Raw genomic sequence first — 18,013 nt, 5'->3', positions numbered from 1 at the left:
ACCAGTACATTACTAAAATAAATATAATTAAGAATTTTATAGTTGTGTGTCTGTTTTAACAGATATTATGTATGTTTTTATACAACTGAAAAAAATCATTCTGAAAAACATTTTCTGAAAACATTTCTATATATTTATATAAATACACTGTTAGAATGTACTTTTTGAGTATCCCACATTCATTAATCTGTACCTCAGTCCTGCATTCATGAATAAACTGTCTATTCTACACCTTTATAAAATTATTTTAGCCTTTAATTTGAGCAATCAAGTTTTGTGAACAAGGTTAGACATTTTTTTAAAATCACACATGAAAACAGTGGAAAACGATGACCCCCAAAACAATTCCAAGACAACTCTATTCCTCTCATATCTCCACCAAAAATGGTTGGCTATGTTATTTCTTACATATTAGTACTCGAAGTTGTGATCCCAGTAGCCTTCTCTCAATCAGTACCACGAGCCAGTAAATGTCTGTCAGAGACACTATCCCCTTTCCATACTTTGGTTCTTTTATTGTCATTCTCCTCATTCCTCCACAAAAAGTTTGATGGCAGAACGATGCCAAAGTAACAGCTTTCTTCTGTAAAGCAACTGATTTTAAATTCAGCAAGAGACCCGATGCCCATTACATGACTGTGCAAAATTTCAGTTACAGGCCATACATGCCAAAACTGTGAGAAAATCTGGAAACTTAGACTGAACAGTGTTCACTGGGAGAACTACAATGGCCAGTGAATCTGTTCCACTCTTGCAGAAAGGAAATGGGCACTGAAGAATTAAATGTACTAGTTTCTGGTGTAGGTTTTAAGGCCTAGAATTTGTTTACCATTTGTTTTTGTTCTCATTTTATAAAACAGCTGGGTACTTCTATTTTTGCTACAGTTTTGCCTCAGAACTTCTATTTTATTCATAGCCTGAAAAGCCAATGCAAGGAAAATGATTGTGTATCATTAAGGCTTAATAACAGTAGCATTAAAATACAATAACAAGGTAGAAATAAAACTCCTATAATTCCAAGACTAAAATTGCAACTTTCTTCAGTTCAGTAGAAATCTCTACTCAATTAAAACCTGATGCGTTGCATATTATTGGCTGCTCATGACAGGCAATCTAACACACATACAGTAAACTGAAGAAGCAGATCCAGTTCAATATACAAATGGCTTCATGACATAGCGTGACTGACAAATCACATATTGGGAGGGACTCAGGTCAGCATTCTACTGTGCAATGGAGTGACCTTTCATTCATGCATTTGACTTTTGACACCATTGAGGGGGGTTCTTATAGTCAAAATTTATTTTCCCATTTAAATAATGAAAAAATAGATTGAAAAAAAAAAATGAAATGCGATTACCAAGCAACAAAACTGACAAATCAGTATTCAGTTGACAAGACTAAAGAAGAGCCCACTAATTCAACAGGGTAGTCCAAATTGTGGGAAAAGAATGCTGGTTTTAAAAAGCCCACAAAAAACATAAAACAACTCAGTTTAATAAGCAGTTGAGGGTCAGTAAATAGAATGTCTTATCGCCCATTTTTCTATTTCACATTCATGCCACTCTTCTCTGGCTCAGCAGCTTAGTTAAACACTGATTAGTAGCAAATGAGAGTGTATTTTGAATGAAATATTCTTCAGAGCAGCTTCTCTCCCAAGTCTGGCTAAACAGGAACTGAAAATTTTACGTTTTGTTCCCTTATTTGTTTTATGCAAGATTTATTTAGAAGTCTTTAAGTATGTTCCAGCTTCTATTCTGTAAGAAGATATCTGAAGAAGCTTTGAGAGTATTGCTGTCACCAGTGACAGTGACTGTACTAATATACTGGGGGAAACCAGCAGCCCTTTAATTAGACTATGGGAGCTTTTCAAGCATCTGTTTCATATATAAAATCTTTCCATCTGTTCTATATAAACCCATATATTGTAACCAGTCTCTCAAGCCTCTGCTATACACACATACATCTAAACCATTTCTGTTCCCTGTAATTTAGTTACCAGTCCATCCATGGGCTGCCTAAACCTACAGAGACAGGACACGTGGTCTCATTCCAGGTGTACTTCTATGACCATAGACATGGGACAAAATATTGGCTGTACTGTACCCTTGGACAGTTGCCTCCTCTGTGCCATAGCCAGCCCTGTGCCCAACGTACCCAGACCCCGCCCCACCCCCCCCCCCCACCCCCCCGGCCACAAAAACCACCTGCTTAATAAGCTGAACAAAAATAAATACATTGGAAAATAAATTCCTTTCAGTTCTCAATCTGTGAAATTTACAAAAGGATGCCTAGTTCATTTTGTTTTGACACACACAACTTCTCGACAGACCAAAAGCAAGGGACGTATGATGGAAGAGGGCAGGTCATGTCGTTTTTTTCTTCAGCATGATTGGCTGGCTGGTTCTGACATCGTTTGTAATGCCTGCCAGAAGCAACCAATGGCATGGCTTATGCAAATCGCTCTGCCCCCCACTGCTGAACACTGTCCTTCTGCCACACTTACCATCTGCACCATACATTTCCTCACATTGCAAGCACCGAGACTCAACAAAATATGGCATAACTTTCTCTCGTCGATGGATGGAAAAGTCACTGTGACTGCCGATCTCTGTTTAACATGACAGATCGGCATTACTTATTATATTGATGAAACAATCGTTATAAAATGTCAGGTAATTGTAACAAGGTAAATAAAAGCATGCTCCACTTCCAATTCAATCAGCTTTTCAAAAGTCACCGACGTGACACAAACATAGTGAAACTGATATCGGAAAAGGTTAAAATACAAAATGTACGCAGGAGATCGAAATTCTCGACGTCCGTACGGGGAAGGAGAGGTTCGATTTGGATTTTCACTTTCTGCCTTTCTTTACCCATGCTCCACCATGACCATCTACCTCAGCGGTGAAACAGCAGCGGTTGTAGCATACTTTTCTTCCTTCCTATACAAGGCCAAATTTGGATCCCACTGGTTGCCATGTTATGCCAATCTCAGGCTGAGAAGGTTCCCACATAAAAACACGTGCGTTACATTCCCCTCAGACTGGCTTGACAAGATTGTCACTATAAAATTGCCACACGGGCTAAAAACCAATAGAAGCCCTCACCCTTCCTCATCCCCCAAAAAGATCTCCTTTGTGAAAATGGTGGAACCCGAACTGGGGATTAGGAAGAGCAATCCGCGTTTGTCCACACGCACGTCTATCCTTCATCTTGGGCTGTGTTCTCTCCTCACGAGCGCCGCCCACAAATTAAATCCCGCCTCCCGCACAGAGTAAGTCCCGCCTCCTCACTTTCAGAAAACCCATCGACCTCCAGCTGCGACTCCTTTGCCGCTCCATCGGAGCACCAATCCCCTTCCTCACCCCCTATCCCGCCCCACCCCCAAACCCCGCCCCGCCACGCTCTGTTACTGAATCTGAAAGACGTTGATCTTGCTGGTGTTCTTCAGGGTCTGGCGCCGGTTGCAGAACCAGACGCGGACCACCTCGCGGTCGTAGTTGAGCTCCTTGGCGATCTCGGTGATCTCCTGGCCCGTGGGCAGGGCGTTCTTCTCGAAGTAGGTGTTCAGCACCTCGATGGCCTGCGGGGTGAAGCTGGTGCGCCTCTTGCGCTTCTTGGACGGCTCCCCGCCCACAAACTCCATCAGGTTCTGCTGCCCCTTCTGGTTCCACAGCTCCGCCTCCGCCAGCCACTTCTCCAGGACCGGCTTCAGCTTCTGCGCGCTCTTGGGCGTGATGTCCAGCTTCTCGAACCTGTGGGACGGCAACAACGCCCAGCTCTGAACCGGTGGTTGCTGGTGCTACGGGAGACCAAGTTCTACACCAGTATTCTTTAATGTCTCTTATGGACAGTTTACTCCATAAGGCTACATTATGTCAGAAATAGCAGTGCATGGGTGTGTCTCGCAGCATTGCCTGTCTCTCCACATGGTGCTACCCAATAAAAGTATTATTCCAGAATATTTTGTGCTGGCTGGGAGGGCAGTCTGACTTGCAACCTCTGTGCCGCAGTACCTCCTCCCAGAGGCTAGGGGGTGGCAGAGGAGACCTCACCTGCAGATGGCAGACTGGCTGTAGGCGGGCCCCTCTGTAGCAGTGAGCGCCTGTCCCACTTGCGTCTGCGTGAGCCCCAGGGAGAGACGGCGGATCTTGAAGTTCTTGGCGAACTCACGGATTTCCTCCAGATTAATGCCCTCTTCCTCTGCGACTCCCTGCTGGGGCTCTGAGAGGTGTGGTTAGCAAAAGAGACCCATGTTAGTCCCGGTAAAGCGGAGAATGTACCTGCATTGTGCGCCACTATATCTCAAAAGCCCCTGCATTGGCAGGGGGGGCGTTTACAGTAGTCCCAGCTAAAGCAGTGATGCACCACACAGTGGTGACGGTACAGAATTGCATCCTGGCAGTGCCAGTGCGGCCTGTGACCACGAGTCCCGGCCCAGGGAGAGTTTCAGTGAACTGGGATCTCCCCACCCTTCCTGCCTCACCCCTCTATAGTGACTCCTATGATGCGCAGCCTAAGCCAACGTCGGTGCCTCTCAACCTCACCCAGCTACAGCAGGGATGCTCAAATCTGGCCGTCAGGATCAGCAGCACTGCTGATTTTCTTTTCTACCCAACAGCTGAATGATTGATTAATTTCACCGATTGGCCATAGATCCCACTTATCTGATGTTCCGTATTTAAATCAGTGCCTGATTGGAAGAACACCAGCAGAAGTGATGGCTTCAAGGGGCAGATTTGGGTCACTTGCCTGATGAAGACCCTGTTGGGTTGAAATGTTGCTTTTTAGTCAATAAAGTATTGAGAGCTGTAATCCAGTGTGCGGATATCCATTTTCCTTTAATCTGCAGATTCGGGTATCCCTGGTCAACAGCTAGAATTCTGATGCACAGCCTGGCCTAATGACTGCGCAGCTCAAGCAAATCCCTCTACAGGGACTCCTGATGGGCAGAGGAAGTGATGAAGCAGCAGCTGGGTGCACATGCTGTGGAGGACTCCCATGCTAGCCTGCGCACCCCCAAATTCACAGTGCATCGATAGAGCGGCGGTGCGATTGGGCATGGCAGATAAGAGAATTAAATGACTTACAATGCAAGTCATTGAAAACTTGTTCTAAAACAATGAACTCCTACATCTGCCTTTATAAAAATGAGGTTAGGAATTGCTCTTATGCCTCCTCCACACTAAAAAACTGGCACCAATTACATGCAAGCAGCACTGAACACAATAATACATGTACACAGCTACAATACTACATGTGTCAGCACAATCTGCGTTTGTGTTTGAGAAAGTATTTCAGGGACAAGCGGGGTAAAAGGCGGGCCCACTCACTGCTGACGAGCTGGCCCACTGTGGGGGAGTCCCCGCAGGCAATGGGGACGGGGGCGGAGAGGGAGGTGACCGTCTTCACCGCAGAGGGCTGGGGGGCGATGACCACGGGAGGCTGTGTCACGGTCACCACGGGCCCCTGGAGCACAGATCAGACCACATTCAGCAGGGCTCCCACACTCCAAGGCCCCGTTCCCCCCAAAGAACTGCAGAGTAGGACGTGTTACATATACCGCAACATGAGTGCTGTGGATCATTAATACACAGTATAAAAATGGCCTAAATATAAACCAAAAATAAATGCTGTCCCAGTACGATGTGGATTCAGATCCAAGATCAATTTGTTAGGGCATCATTTGAAGTGTCAACTCATAGTGTTGGATATGGGGTTGAGAGTTATGTCATGCCTGAGTGTTGGGAGCGTACCCGAGTGCTGGGTTTGGGGAGCGTGCCTGAGTGTTGGGTTTGGGGAGCGTGCCTGAGTGTTGGGTTTGGGGAGCGTACCCGAGTGCTGGGTTTGGGGAGCGTGCCTGAGTGTTGGGTATGGGGAGCGTACCTGAGTGTTGGGTTTGGGGAGCGTACCCGAGTGCTGGGTTTGGGGAGCGTGCCTGAGTGTTGGGTATGGGGAGCGTACCTGAGTGTTGGGTTTGAGGAGATACCCGAATGTTGGGTTTGGGAAGCGTAACTGAGTGTTGGGTTTGGGAAGCGTACCTGAGTGTTGGGCTTAGCGAGCGTCAGGGGTGCGGAGGTCTTGGGGAGGACGGTGGCGGACGTGGCGGTGGAGGCGGGGCCATTTCCAATGGTGGCGATGATCTGGCCCTGGGCGTTCACCACCAGCTGGGGAGACACAGTCTGGACCTGCAGGCTCTGAGAGGAGAGGGCAGGGGCAGCAGCCCCGCCCGCCAGGGAGGTGGGGTTTAGGAGGAAGGGGAGGGTCCCGATCACCTGCAACATTCAAAGAGGGAAAAGCTTAGGCTTGGACCCACAACCATGGTTTCATCATAACTACAGAGACTGAGACTGACATTGGCCTGAACAGTGTCACCTGGCTTAGGGTTAATTTAGTTACCTCAGCTTAGATAAATGTAAAGTGAATTAATACACCATTAACGATGGGCGTTGTGATTTCAGTAGTAGTAGTAGTATAATCAGTAGTATAATAAGACAACAGAAGTGATGATGCACATGAAATATTCTTCAATAAACATGAACCTCACGCTCACATGCATTGTCGAGTGCCTATATATCAGCATATAATCATTTTTATTTGCTTGGACCCAGTAACAGGCCAGTCACATTCCACTGCAGTAAACATTTGCTGTCGTTCGCTGAGCTGGGGTTCCGTTTGAGTCACAGTGCTCCATCCTCTTCCACCCTGCCAGCGTACGAACCCCTCAGCAGCCTGGCCCATCAGCCCACCCGGCCTGAGTGTGCGTCGGGGTGAGCATCGGGTCTGACCTGTCCCTGTGCGTTGGTGATGATCTGGCTGGTGAGGCCCGCCATACCGGAGAGATGGCTGGTGATGATGGGCGTGGTCGTCAGTGAGCTTATGAACTGAGGCTGGGCCCCCAGAGAGGCTGCACTGATCTGGGGGGGGAGGGGGGGGGGGGCACAGAGGGGCACAGAGGGGTGGGGAGGACTGAAATGTGACACGGGCAAGACTGATATATGCTACATGTCCAGGTACATTCTCATACTCTACCTGAACCCACAAAATGGGAGGTACACGCACATAATTTCTCATGTACATGTGTAATATTTTGTATATATCTATGTTTAAGAACTTACACCACACAGACTTATACAGCTCACAGCCTTCGGACAGGATATTCACTTTTATAGCTTGATATTTTACTGAAGAAATTCAAGTTGTGTACTTTGCTAATGGCAACAACAGCAGTGCCCCACCTGGGAATTAAGCCTGAGTTACAGGCCCAATTGTTGCCCTACTAGGAAAAGATTATTGATATTTGTTAGTCACGTCATTTGTTTTTGTAATTTTTCTACCATTTTTGTTCTGTTAACATCTAAACTGTGGGGATGGGGGGGGGAGTTGAGTCTATATAGAAAGAGAAAAATATAGTAAAACAAAAGCACCCCCGAGAGCACCTCACACGAGCCTATTTAAACGTCTTTTCCACGAGGGGAGGCACACTTACAATGGCGGGATTGATAGTCAGCCCCGCCGTGTGCGGAGCTGCCATGGATACGGTTGCCTCGGAGACCCTGGGCACGGTAGGAGCGACGGAGGTGGTCACCACCTGCGCCACGCCCGGGGTGGGCGTGGCCGGAGGCTGCAGGATGGCCTGCGTCGCCGTGTGCATCTGAGGCTGGACCGTGTTCAACACCGTGGCGGCTGGGAGACAGCAGACAAACAATCCCATAATCCTCCTGGCTGCTAGAAAGGCTAGCCAAAATGTCAAAAGAGCCTCTCAGGCAACTGGAGTATGAGCACGTCTGTTCTTTACTTTCTGTTACTTCTGCATGTGTGGAATACACACAAGCATAATTTCCACATGCGTAAATATGACACAACCGTTGGGCAGGTGAGAAAAGGGGGGCAGAACCCATCCAGTTTGCTGCACTGCTCCGCTGGTTTACAGATTAAATCCCCGCAGTTTGTCGTTGCATTAAACATCATGCAACTAAAAGCCCTTGAAGCCAATTTAAGGGATTTACCAGGTGAAAGGACATGACATCAGGGGCCCTATTAAGTCATTCTATCTGCGTGCGCCTTGCAGCGTGAAATCCCCTCGAAATTTGTACATCGGGAGCCCGGGGTACGGCTAGCAGGAACCCGCAGAGGTTTTTGGAAAGGTCACAGCTCGTTCTGAGAGCCTGTGGGTCTCTCTGCTCCTCATTAGTGATGGGGCATAAGGACAACACTAACATGGAGAAGAGCAAACCCAAGTCTGGTGCTACACTGGACAGCAAGGCACCAAGGGAGGCTCTCTGAGGGAAAGGGTTTGGTTGGACAGTGCGACTATATGAGCCTTGTTACAGTCCAATAAACTAAAAATAAGTTCAGTAGTTAAAATGTGTGTACACAGATATGGAAATACAGTAGGTGTATAATTTGCATTAGCTTTACGAAATAAATATACATACACAAAAATGTGAAACCCTGTTTCACAATCAATGTTGAATGATAACAGGAAGCTTGGAAGCTTTTCTTCAAGGAAAAACCTTGGTGCTTTCCCTTGGTTAACACATGGATTTTTCCCATGATATTGGAATTGCGAATTAGTGCATTTTCCTCAGGAAGCTGTGTGAGGCCGTGAGCGATGTGGAGAGAACGTGCCGGAAGCCTTACTTTGCAGGCCGAGGGGCAGTTTGAGGACGCCTCCAGCGGGAGTGGCGGCTGTGAGCCCAGGCAGGGTTGCCACGGTTGCCGTGGGGATGGTGATGAGAGCCAGACCCCCCTGACCCCCCATGGGGCCCGCCATGCTGAGCGGGATCAGGACCGGCTGGCCCAGAGACCCGGGCTGGGCCATCACCCCCGTCATCAGGGTGGCCAAGCTGTCCTGGGTCAGCACCTGGGGGAGGAGTCACAGGGGGTGTGGTCAGGGAGTTTCCATAATACAGTCACAGAGGGGAAGAACCAGAGAGGGGCAGAACAGCACAGGGGAAGTGCATAAAAGCAATTTCACTGCCTTTCTGTTCAAATAAACGTGATTGATTGTGCCAGCGTTATTGAAGTGGGTTAGGAAAACCGTGTCCACACACTGGTGCCAAATCTGAAATATGCTCTCCATTTAAATAGCCGACTAGTTCTGGTTTCGCACATGTATGCATTAGGTCCCCTAATACTGCTTTATTCCTCCTGCTTGGTTCAGAGAGGTAGAGCTTCCACGTACCCAGCAGACTGAGCCATTCTGGGCTTTACTAAATGCAGGGGAGTGAATTAGTGGCGTGACATACATAATTATAGATAAACCAAATACTCAACTTCCATGTTCCTTTCATCTTCCCTTTTTCTTTACTACGGGGGATTGACTAAGCAACGGGACTTTCAGGTGCTTCCAAACTTCCATTGCCTCCCCTTTTCCCCATTTTCAGATGGTGTTACACATTGTACACACTGAATGTTTCAGCATCATCAGAAAGAGAGACTGAACTTTCAATATTTAGAAGACAGAATTGAGTTATCTGGTCCGTCTATAATATCTCTGGTGTCATCCAGCTGATTCAAGCACACTCACCTGCTTCTCCCAAGACCTGGAGCGGTTCAAACCGCCCTGCACTGTGAGTGCCCTTTGTCGCCCTGCGGTGGACATGAAGGGGTATTGCGCTGCTCGTGCGCTGAGGGGTCGGCTCACCTGTGGGCAGCCCTGCACGGTGATGGGCATAGCTGTTTGGGGCTGCGCCAGGGACACGCTGATGGCACCAGCAGGGGCCACCGTCTGGACCACAGGGGCTGATGTTTCCACGGCAACGCCTCCATCGGCCAACACTGACAGAGAACGACAACAGCATCAGCGCCACTGCTTCAATCATGACTCCCAGTCACAAAGGCTGTCCATCTCTGTACATCCAAAGGAGTACATCTCTGACTCCACAACATCCTGTAATGTAATATGGCTACCATGTGTAGTCCAGACCCATTTTATTATAAGTAAGCTGAATTGCTTGAGTTAAAGAGTGAAATGGCACCACAGGCATAAGAAAAGAGGTTTGGTATATATTTATTTAGATACAGATGTCCTCACTCAGATCATTAAACAGGGGTTTAGGTCTTAAGAAATAGTCTTATTCTTTATTCCCCCATGTGCTGCGCCGGCTGGTGGAGAGGGCACCCGCACCTGGGCTGCGTTAACTAATCAGCCCAGGTGCTTAAAGGTGTGCTGCTCTCCACAGTTCAGGGCCGAGACCGGGAGCACACATCGAGAGAGCGTTTATTTTGGAGTTTTTGTTCGAGTGCACAAAACGAAAGTGAACCGCCGCTGAAAAGCAGGAGGAGCTGGGCTGGTGAAAATCTGGCCAGCTATGAGTGGCGAACTGAAAAGTTGCTGCTCAGTTTTGCTTTCTTTTGTCTTTCTTAGAGTAGTTTGTTGTTTTGGTTTATTGTTTTTGCCTGGAAACCGTGAGGGGGAAGGGTGAAGATGTTTGATGTATTTCATTTCGTGTTTTGTGTGGGTGTGCTCTCTCTCTCTCTCTCTCTCTCTCCCTCCATGCGGCAACCAACGGTGCACTTCTGGAACTGCTGCATCTCCCTCCCAGGGGTGTCACGCTGGCGTGACATATTCCGCTTACTCCGTTTCAGCAACACTAGTCAAAACAAAAAAGTGCTTCCTGAATATATTTCAGAAGATTTTCATCAAGCCACCTGTCTAAATATTTTCACTGAGACCATGACATTGTAAGTTTTATTTTAGTGCTCTAAGAAAAACTGACATGACTTAATCTGTCAACCACCCACTCTTTCCCACATCCTGAGTCGAATTACATTTTGGTCCATCACTCGATAGGATTGTGCAATTCTTGCAGATTTCTCATGCTGCAAACCTCCTGTTCCACCTCATCCCCAAAGGTGCTCTATTAGATTGAGATCTGGGGTTTGTGCAGACGATTGGAGTAAACTGAGGGCACTGTCATGTTCATGGCCAGCTTGAGATGATGCATGATTTGTGACATGGTACATTATCCCACAGGAAGTATCCATTAGAAAAAGGGTAGACTGTGGCTATAAAGGGATGGTCAGCAAAAATGCTTAGGTATGCTGTGGCAATGAAATGTTTGCTCAATTGGTATTAAGCGATCTAATATGTGCCAAGAAAACATTCCACACCATAACGCCACCATCAGCCTGCACCGTTAACACAAAGAAAGATGGAACCATGGATTCATGCTGCTTACAGCAAATTTTGGCCCTGCCATCTGCATATTGCAGCAGAAATCGAGGTTAGTTAGACCAGGCGATGTTTTCCCAAATCTTCAATCGCCCATTTTTGGTGATTGCATGCCCACTGTAGCCTCATCTACCCGTTCGTAGGTTCCACAAAGGAGTGGAACCCGGCAGGGTCTTCTGGTGCTGTAGCCCATCCGCTTCAAGGTTCAACACATTGTGCATTCACAGAAGCCCTTCAGCACACCACCATGGTAAACAGCTGTTACTTCAGCATCTGTGGCCTTTCGGTTAGCCTGAACGAGTCTGCCCATTCTCCTCATCTCTCTCATTAAGGTGTTTTCACCCACACACCTGCTGCTCAAGTGAGCTGGTTTGTTTACCGCACCATTCTATATCAACTCTAGAGACTGTGGTGCATGAAAATCTCAGGAGGGCAGCTGTTTCTGAGATGCTGGAGGCCCCATGTCTGGCAACAACAATCACACCATGGTCAAAGTCGCTTAGATCATGCATGTAGCCCATTCTAATGTTTGGTCGACCAACTAAACCTCTTCACCATGTCGGCATGCTTTATATATTGAGTTGCAGCCACATGAGTAACTGTTTGGGGGAGCAGGCACACCTAATAAAGTAGTATATAATAATAGAGTATATAATAATTCATTTTATTCCAATAGCATATTTCATACCATTAGCTTTGGCCCAACGTGCTTCACTGCATAGGACAGACATACCCGAGAAAGCTGTCCAATACATGCATTTATCTGGTGGGGAACTGAGCAAACCGAGCCAGGTAAGAAGCCCTCACCTACTCCACCGCTGTTACACGGCTGTGTGGGGAGGTCCTGGGCCCCTCCCTCACTGGGCTCCAGGGGGAGGTTCTCCCCCTCCTCAGCCCCGGCCTCCCGCTTCCCATCAGCCCCGGAGGCGGGCAGAGACGCGTCCACCTCCACCTCGAGCACGCGGATCGTCTCATGGCTCGACATCACAATCACCTGGACCGGGAGAGAAGGGAGGGAGGGACCAAATGAGAGGTGACCTTTACCTAGCACTTTTCTACTCTCAGTTACCGTCCTACGCCGTTTTAGCCGCAGAGCAGAGAACATGTGCGATAGCCCGTACTCACACACTTATACCGACTGAGAAACTAATTTCAGTTCAACAGCCCTGTTGCTGCCACAGACCCCTCAATTCAACAAAAACTCATTCATTAATAATGACTCACTTTACCCTAGTTCACCCCAGTTTTTCTTAAAATGTGACCTGGTCAATTGTGTTTGTGCGTGCTCACGTTTTCCATCTCCTATTGGTCGGCCCAGAGACGCACGCACGCTCCTCCAAAACACTAGATGTCAGCCACTGCTTCCATCCACAGTCCCTCCCATAGTCCACTAGCTGACGTCGCACACATTGAGTCAGAGGAAGATGCCTCACACGCAGTTTGTGCCAGCAGACTGCAGGCACACGACAGCGTCTAACAAAGATAAGCCCTCCCCAGCAGCGCCCTGTCACCGTTACTTCAGTTTTAAAGAAAGCGCAATCTTTAAGAATAATCGGGCGCTCTATTCGAGAAAGCGCCGTTTCCTTCAGGTGTGTTTGACCATCTGTTCCGCGTGTAGCGGAGTTCATTGGCGCGAAGATGTCCACTGCAGACCGCAACACCACACCCTTGAAAAGCTGTACGATTGCTTGTAGTTCCCTGGGCTGGGTGCATTGGTACATAGGTCAGCAGGCTAACGGTATCTCTGTTAGAGCATAGCAGTTACTCGTTATTCATGAGGTAGGGAATACCCTGCAGACAGAAGCCCTCCTTCCCTCAGCAACGCTAAGAGGACAACTGCTTTAGCCGGATGCACCAGGAGGCCCAAAAATAGACATGCTATGCGTTTCAGCACTTCGAACCACATGTCCACTCGCCGGAAGAGCGAGGAACCGAGCAGCGACAGAACAAGGACAGGAGAGGAGCACAGAGAGCGAGATGTGGAGACAGCACAGAGAGAGAAAGGATGCATCGTACCTGGTTGTCTCGGGCAGGCAATTTCAAAGTGCAGGAACCTAACGGCTGAAAAAAGACTTCTGCAGTGAGACAGTGAATGGCTGGGAGAACAGAGAAGCCAAGCACACATTAGCACACAATGGCAAAAAAGAAAAAGAAAACATTAACAGGTAAAAAAAATTGTGAATACAATACAACAACAACAGTATTGGCCAATGAGAAGCTTAAGCAATGCTTTCAGAAAGCCTCCCCCACCCAATCAACATTGCTTTTGCAGGAGGTGAGTACACAAGGCAGTGCCTGCATCGACATACACAAGGCCATGGAAAGAAGGGCCCACCCCCAACCCCAGCAGGTGAAAATGGCCGCAAGTGACGAGTGAAGACGCTGTCAATCATCTGCTCTTTTAGACGTGACGTGAGTATCTGCATACATTTCAAATGGCTCAGAAGATGGAAGAATGTTAGGGACACCAGGGAGAGGGGCAACAGAGTGGGGACAGCTGGGTGGCGGTGGTCAGAATTGCAGCAGTGAAACAGAGATGGAGGCAGAGCCTGGAGTCTGAAGGACAGGTGGGGTTGTCAGGGGAGAGTCACGGTCGCTGTGTGCAGACTGTTACCTGTTCGTTAACGGTGAGGGGGCCTTCGTTAGCAGACAGCTCCTCCGGGTCCATAGCGCCTAACTCACACCACCCAGGTGTCACTGTGCCCACATACTGCAAGGAACAAAAACATCCACAACAAGCCTGCGTTACCCCAAACAGCCCCAGATCCGTCACACTCCGTACCCTGCATTACCTCCAAACAGCCCGATCTTTCACACTCCATACCCTGCATTACCCCAAACAGCCCGATCTTTCACACTCCGTACCCTGCATTACCCCAAACAGCCCGATCTTTCACACTCCGTACCCTGCATTACCCCAAACAGCCCCCGATCCTTCACACTCCGTACCCTGCATTACCCCCAAACAGCCCGATCTTTCACACTCCGTACCCTGCATTACCCCAAACAGCCCGATCCTTCACACTCGTACCCTGCATTACCCCAAACAGCCCGATCTTTCACACTCTGTACCCTGCATTACCCCCAAACAGCCCGATCCTTCACACTCCGTACCCTGCATTACCCCAAACAGCCCGATCTTTCACACTCCGTACCCTGCATTACCCCAAACAGCCCGATCTTTCACACTCCGTACCCTGCATTACCCCAAACAGCCCGATCCTTCACACTCCGTACCCTGCATTACCCCAAATAGCCCCTGATCTATCACACTCCGTACCCTGCATTACCCCAAACAGCCGATCCTTCACACTCGTACCTGCATTACCCCAAACAGCCCGATCTTTCACACTCCATACCCTGCATTACCCCAAACAGCCCGATCCTCACACTCCGTACCCTGCATTACCCCAAACAGCCCGATCTTTCACACTCCTACCTGCATTACCCAAACAGCCCGATCTTTCACACTCCATACCCTGCATTACCCAAACAGCCCGATCTTCCACTCCGTACCCTGCATTACCAAACAGCCCGATCTTTCACACTCCGTACCTGCATTACCCAAACAGCCCGATCTTTCACACTCCGTACCCTGCATTACCCCAAACAGCCCAGATCCGTCACACTCCGTACCCTGCATTACCCAAACAGCCCGATCTTTCACACTCCATACCCTGCATTACCCAAACAGCCCCAGATCCGCACACTCGTACCTGCATTACCCCAAACAGCCCGATCTTTCACACTCCGTACCTGCATTACCCAAACAGCCCGATCCTTTACACTCCGTACCCTGCATTACCCAAACAGCCGATCCTTCACACTCCGTCCTGCATTACCCAAATAGCCCGATCTTTCACACTCCATACCCTGCATTAACCCCAAACAGCCCCGATCCTTCACACTCCTACCTGCATTACCCAAACAGCCGATCTATCACACTCGTACCCTGCATTAACCCAACAGCCCCGATCCTTCACACTCCGTACCCTGCATTACCCCAAACAGCCAGATCTTTCACACTCCATACCTGCATTAACCCCAAATAGCCCGATCTTTCACACTCCATACCCTGCATTAACCCAAACAGCCCCGATCCTTCACACTCCGTACCCTGCATTACCCCAAACAGCCCGATCTATCACACTCCGTACCCTGCATTACCCCAAACAGCCCGATCTTTCACACTCCATACCCTGCATTACCCCAAACAGCCCGATCTTTCACACTCCGTACCCTGCATTAACCCCAAACAGCCGCAGATCCTTCACACTCCGTACCCTGCATTACCCCAAACAGCCGCAGATCCTTCACACTCCGTACCCTGCATTACCCCAAACAGCCGCAGATCCTTCACACTCCGTACCCTGCATTACCCCAAACAGCCCGATCCTTCACACTCCGTACCCTGCATTACCCCAAATAGCCCCTGATCCATCACACTCCGTATCCTGCATTACCTTAAACAGCCCCTGATTTGTCACACTCCATGTGCAAATCTAACAAAACTGTAGACTACAACAGTGTAGCCTTCAGCTAGCCCCTTCAGGTATGGATGCAGGAGGATGTAGTCCCTAAATAAACACACAACTTCATTTACTTCCATTTGTTACTTAAAAATTGACTAGTAAGCAAGTATTTTCAATGGCCTATTATAAAGATATCAATTCAGCTGCAGACAAATGCAAAACTCACAGAAAACACTGAAGAATATTTGTTTATTAATCTGACTTAAATGTGATTACAGCTATTTGAATCCTGGGAAGGGGGGTCCGTATAAGGTTTAAAATATCCAATGTCTGAAATTAAATGCAGCTTTATCAGAAGTAACATTATTGTGAAATACTGTGAAGCATTTATTTTAACATAACCATTATCTAGTTATAATAGGTGGCTAGCTGCATTGCATATATGCTACTTCTCACTTTGATTACTCAAGTCCTGCAGTTCATTGTCTATTTCAATATGCATAAGGTTGCATAACGCATACCACACAATACAGCGGATCATGAATTATGCTGCTAGCTAAACAGCAAGCTAGCCCGTTTGCTATCTGGCTGAGTAACATATTGTGTGAAAACTACCTTTAGCCCATTTTGATAGCCCTAGCTTTCCAACAAGAGCAGCAATTATAATATCACACCGCGTAACACAATTAAAGAAAAATTTCGGGCCGCAGGAAATGTCTGCATAGGTAGCAAGCTAGCTACCATTAGCCGACTAGTGACTAACGTAACCTAATATTTTACAACGCAAGTTAGCTTGCTTGCTAGGTAACGTTAGCCAACTGATGCGAGTTTAGGTATATTTGGGAAACACATTACACCGTTCAGTTTGTGTGTGACTAGTTAGCTACAGTACCCTAGCTAGTTACGTTGGTTAGTAAGGGAGCTTGCTTGTTAACACTGGAAAATTATATGCAAACGCTCCTAGGAAGGATATTTTTCTATTGATTTTAATGCGGCCTAGGAGGGCCTTCAAAGCGTTTCATTTACGTTTCCTTCCTAGTTGTACATAGAGAGCGAGACCAGGGAAATATATCTCAAGTTATATATTTTACTGACACATGGAAATGTCCAGATGGACATTCGATGCAGCGCCGCGACTGTCACCCCTCCCACAAAAATATCTGATCAGACCAAACTTTGGCAGATCCTCCCGTCTACCAACCCCCATCCTTGATCCAATAATAACAATCTCCCCGCGTACTTTTCGGTACGCTCTACACTGCTTACACACCGTAACATAATTCAGCCGCTGCACCAAGTCTAAGGACAGCGGTTTATGTATTTCCCCGACTCTTTATCATAAATATATAAATTATGCTAATTAAGAACATTGCATATTAACCAAAAAACCTCATTTCACCGTCTTGAAATACACACAGATCTGTTCAGAAGAAATCACGTTATAAAAAACTTACCGAAAATAATTCAGGTTTTTGGGGGGAGCGACTCCTCTTTTCAGAAGCTTAGGCACAGTTTGTTTATAAGCCGAATAATTAAAAATTCATCTCACAGCTTGCAGTTAGGCGCTATGACAGCACACAAAAGATGCATTTGCATTGATAAAGAGGGTCGGCAGCACGTACAACCTCCTACCCTTAATATTTAATGACGGTTCCTCCGTTACCTGAAGCTTGGGTGAACACCAAACACCTTCGTGCACACCGAAACCAAGGCTTTCCGCAGAAAAGTCCCGCAAATTTAATACAAAATTGTCTTTTTGCACTACGTCATGAACATAATTTATGCAAGGCAAGTATTGCACGGAAAAAAACGCCGCCACTCGACAGAGGGGGGAGCTATGGCCGCCTTAAAGAGAAAGTGTTTTTTGAAACATTCCATATTCAGTGGCTGCCTCTATTATTAAATCACCAATGAACGTTATGTCCTGTCGTGGTATTGGATGGCTTTCCAGCCGTAATGAAAATCTTCCACGTGCATTTATGACACACATTATGAAGTCTGAGAAGAAGAGTGTGTTAGGCCCAGATAGGCGTGCCAAACGATAGATGTGCGTGTGTGTGTGTTACGTACGAATATAAATTTCCTGCCTCTGGCAAATATTAATATTTATTAGAAAAGTCACTGATTGAAATGTGAAACTTTCAATGGCTATGGATGAAATTTCACAAACTTTGAGCATAGCCTATAGGCTAATTGAACAATTTTGGCATTACTCCAAGTCAAGGACAAAACCATTGTAGTCAGATTTAACTGTTTTTGCATAAGGGAACTTTTGGTTCTCCACACCTTTTTCCTTTCGACGCTCAGTTAAACCCCCGAAGGTTTCCACGCATCCTCAAAAATCTGGATTTTTTTGATG

At 47.4% G+C, this 18,013-nt stretch overlaps 1 protein-coding gene across 7 annotated transcripts; it reads right to left on the bottom strand.

Annotated features, from left to right (window-relative positions):
* Window positions 1-332: 332 nt before the first annotated feature.
* pou6f1 (POU class 6 homeobox 1) lies at window positions 333-17,485 on the bottom strand. Of its 7 annotated transcripts, none has more exons than XM_064299053.1 (12): window positions 17,109-17,485; window positions 13,797-13,892; window positions 13,199-13,243; window positions 11,990-12,176; window positions 9,653-9,786; window positions 8,647-8,869; window positions 7,493-7,689; window positions 6,792-6,920; window positions 6,045-6,278; window positions 5,337-5,472; window positions 4,059-4,227; window positions 333-3,758 (listed from the first exon to the last, which is right to left on the bottom strand). In XM_064299053.1, the coding sequence occupies exons 2-12, from the start codon at window positions 13,848-13,850 to the stop codon at window positions 3,413-3,415; spliced, it is 1,854 nt and encodes a 617-aa protein (XP_064155123.1). In that variant the 5' UTR covers window positions 13,851-13,892; window positions 17,109-17,485; the 3' UTR covers window positions 333-3,412. The 7 variants fall into 7 exon arrangements, with proteins under 7 accessions (XP_064155123.1, XP_064155125.1, XP_064155124.1 ...); XM_064299055.1 differs by having other exon boundaries at window positions 17,287-17,485; XM_064299054.1 differs by having other exon boundaries at window positions 17,318-17,485.
* Between the last annotated feature and the right edge of the window lie 528 nt (window positions 17,486-18,013).

This window comes from Anguilla rostrata, chromosome 11, assembly GCF_018555375.3.
Source record: "Anguilla rostrata isolate EN2019 chromosome 11, ASM1855537v3, whole genome shotgun sequence".
Lineage (NCBI taxonomy): Eukaryota > Metazoa > Chordata > Actinopteri > Anguilliformes > Anguillidae > Anguilla > Anguilla rostrata.
Note: the sequence above shows the minus strand (reverse complement) of the source record. Positions and strands in the feature narration are given on the sequence as shown.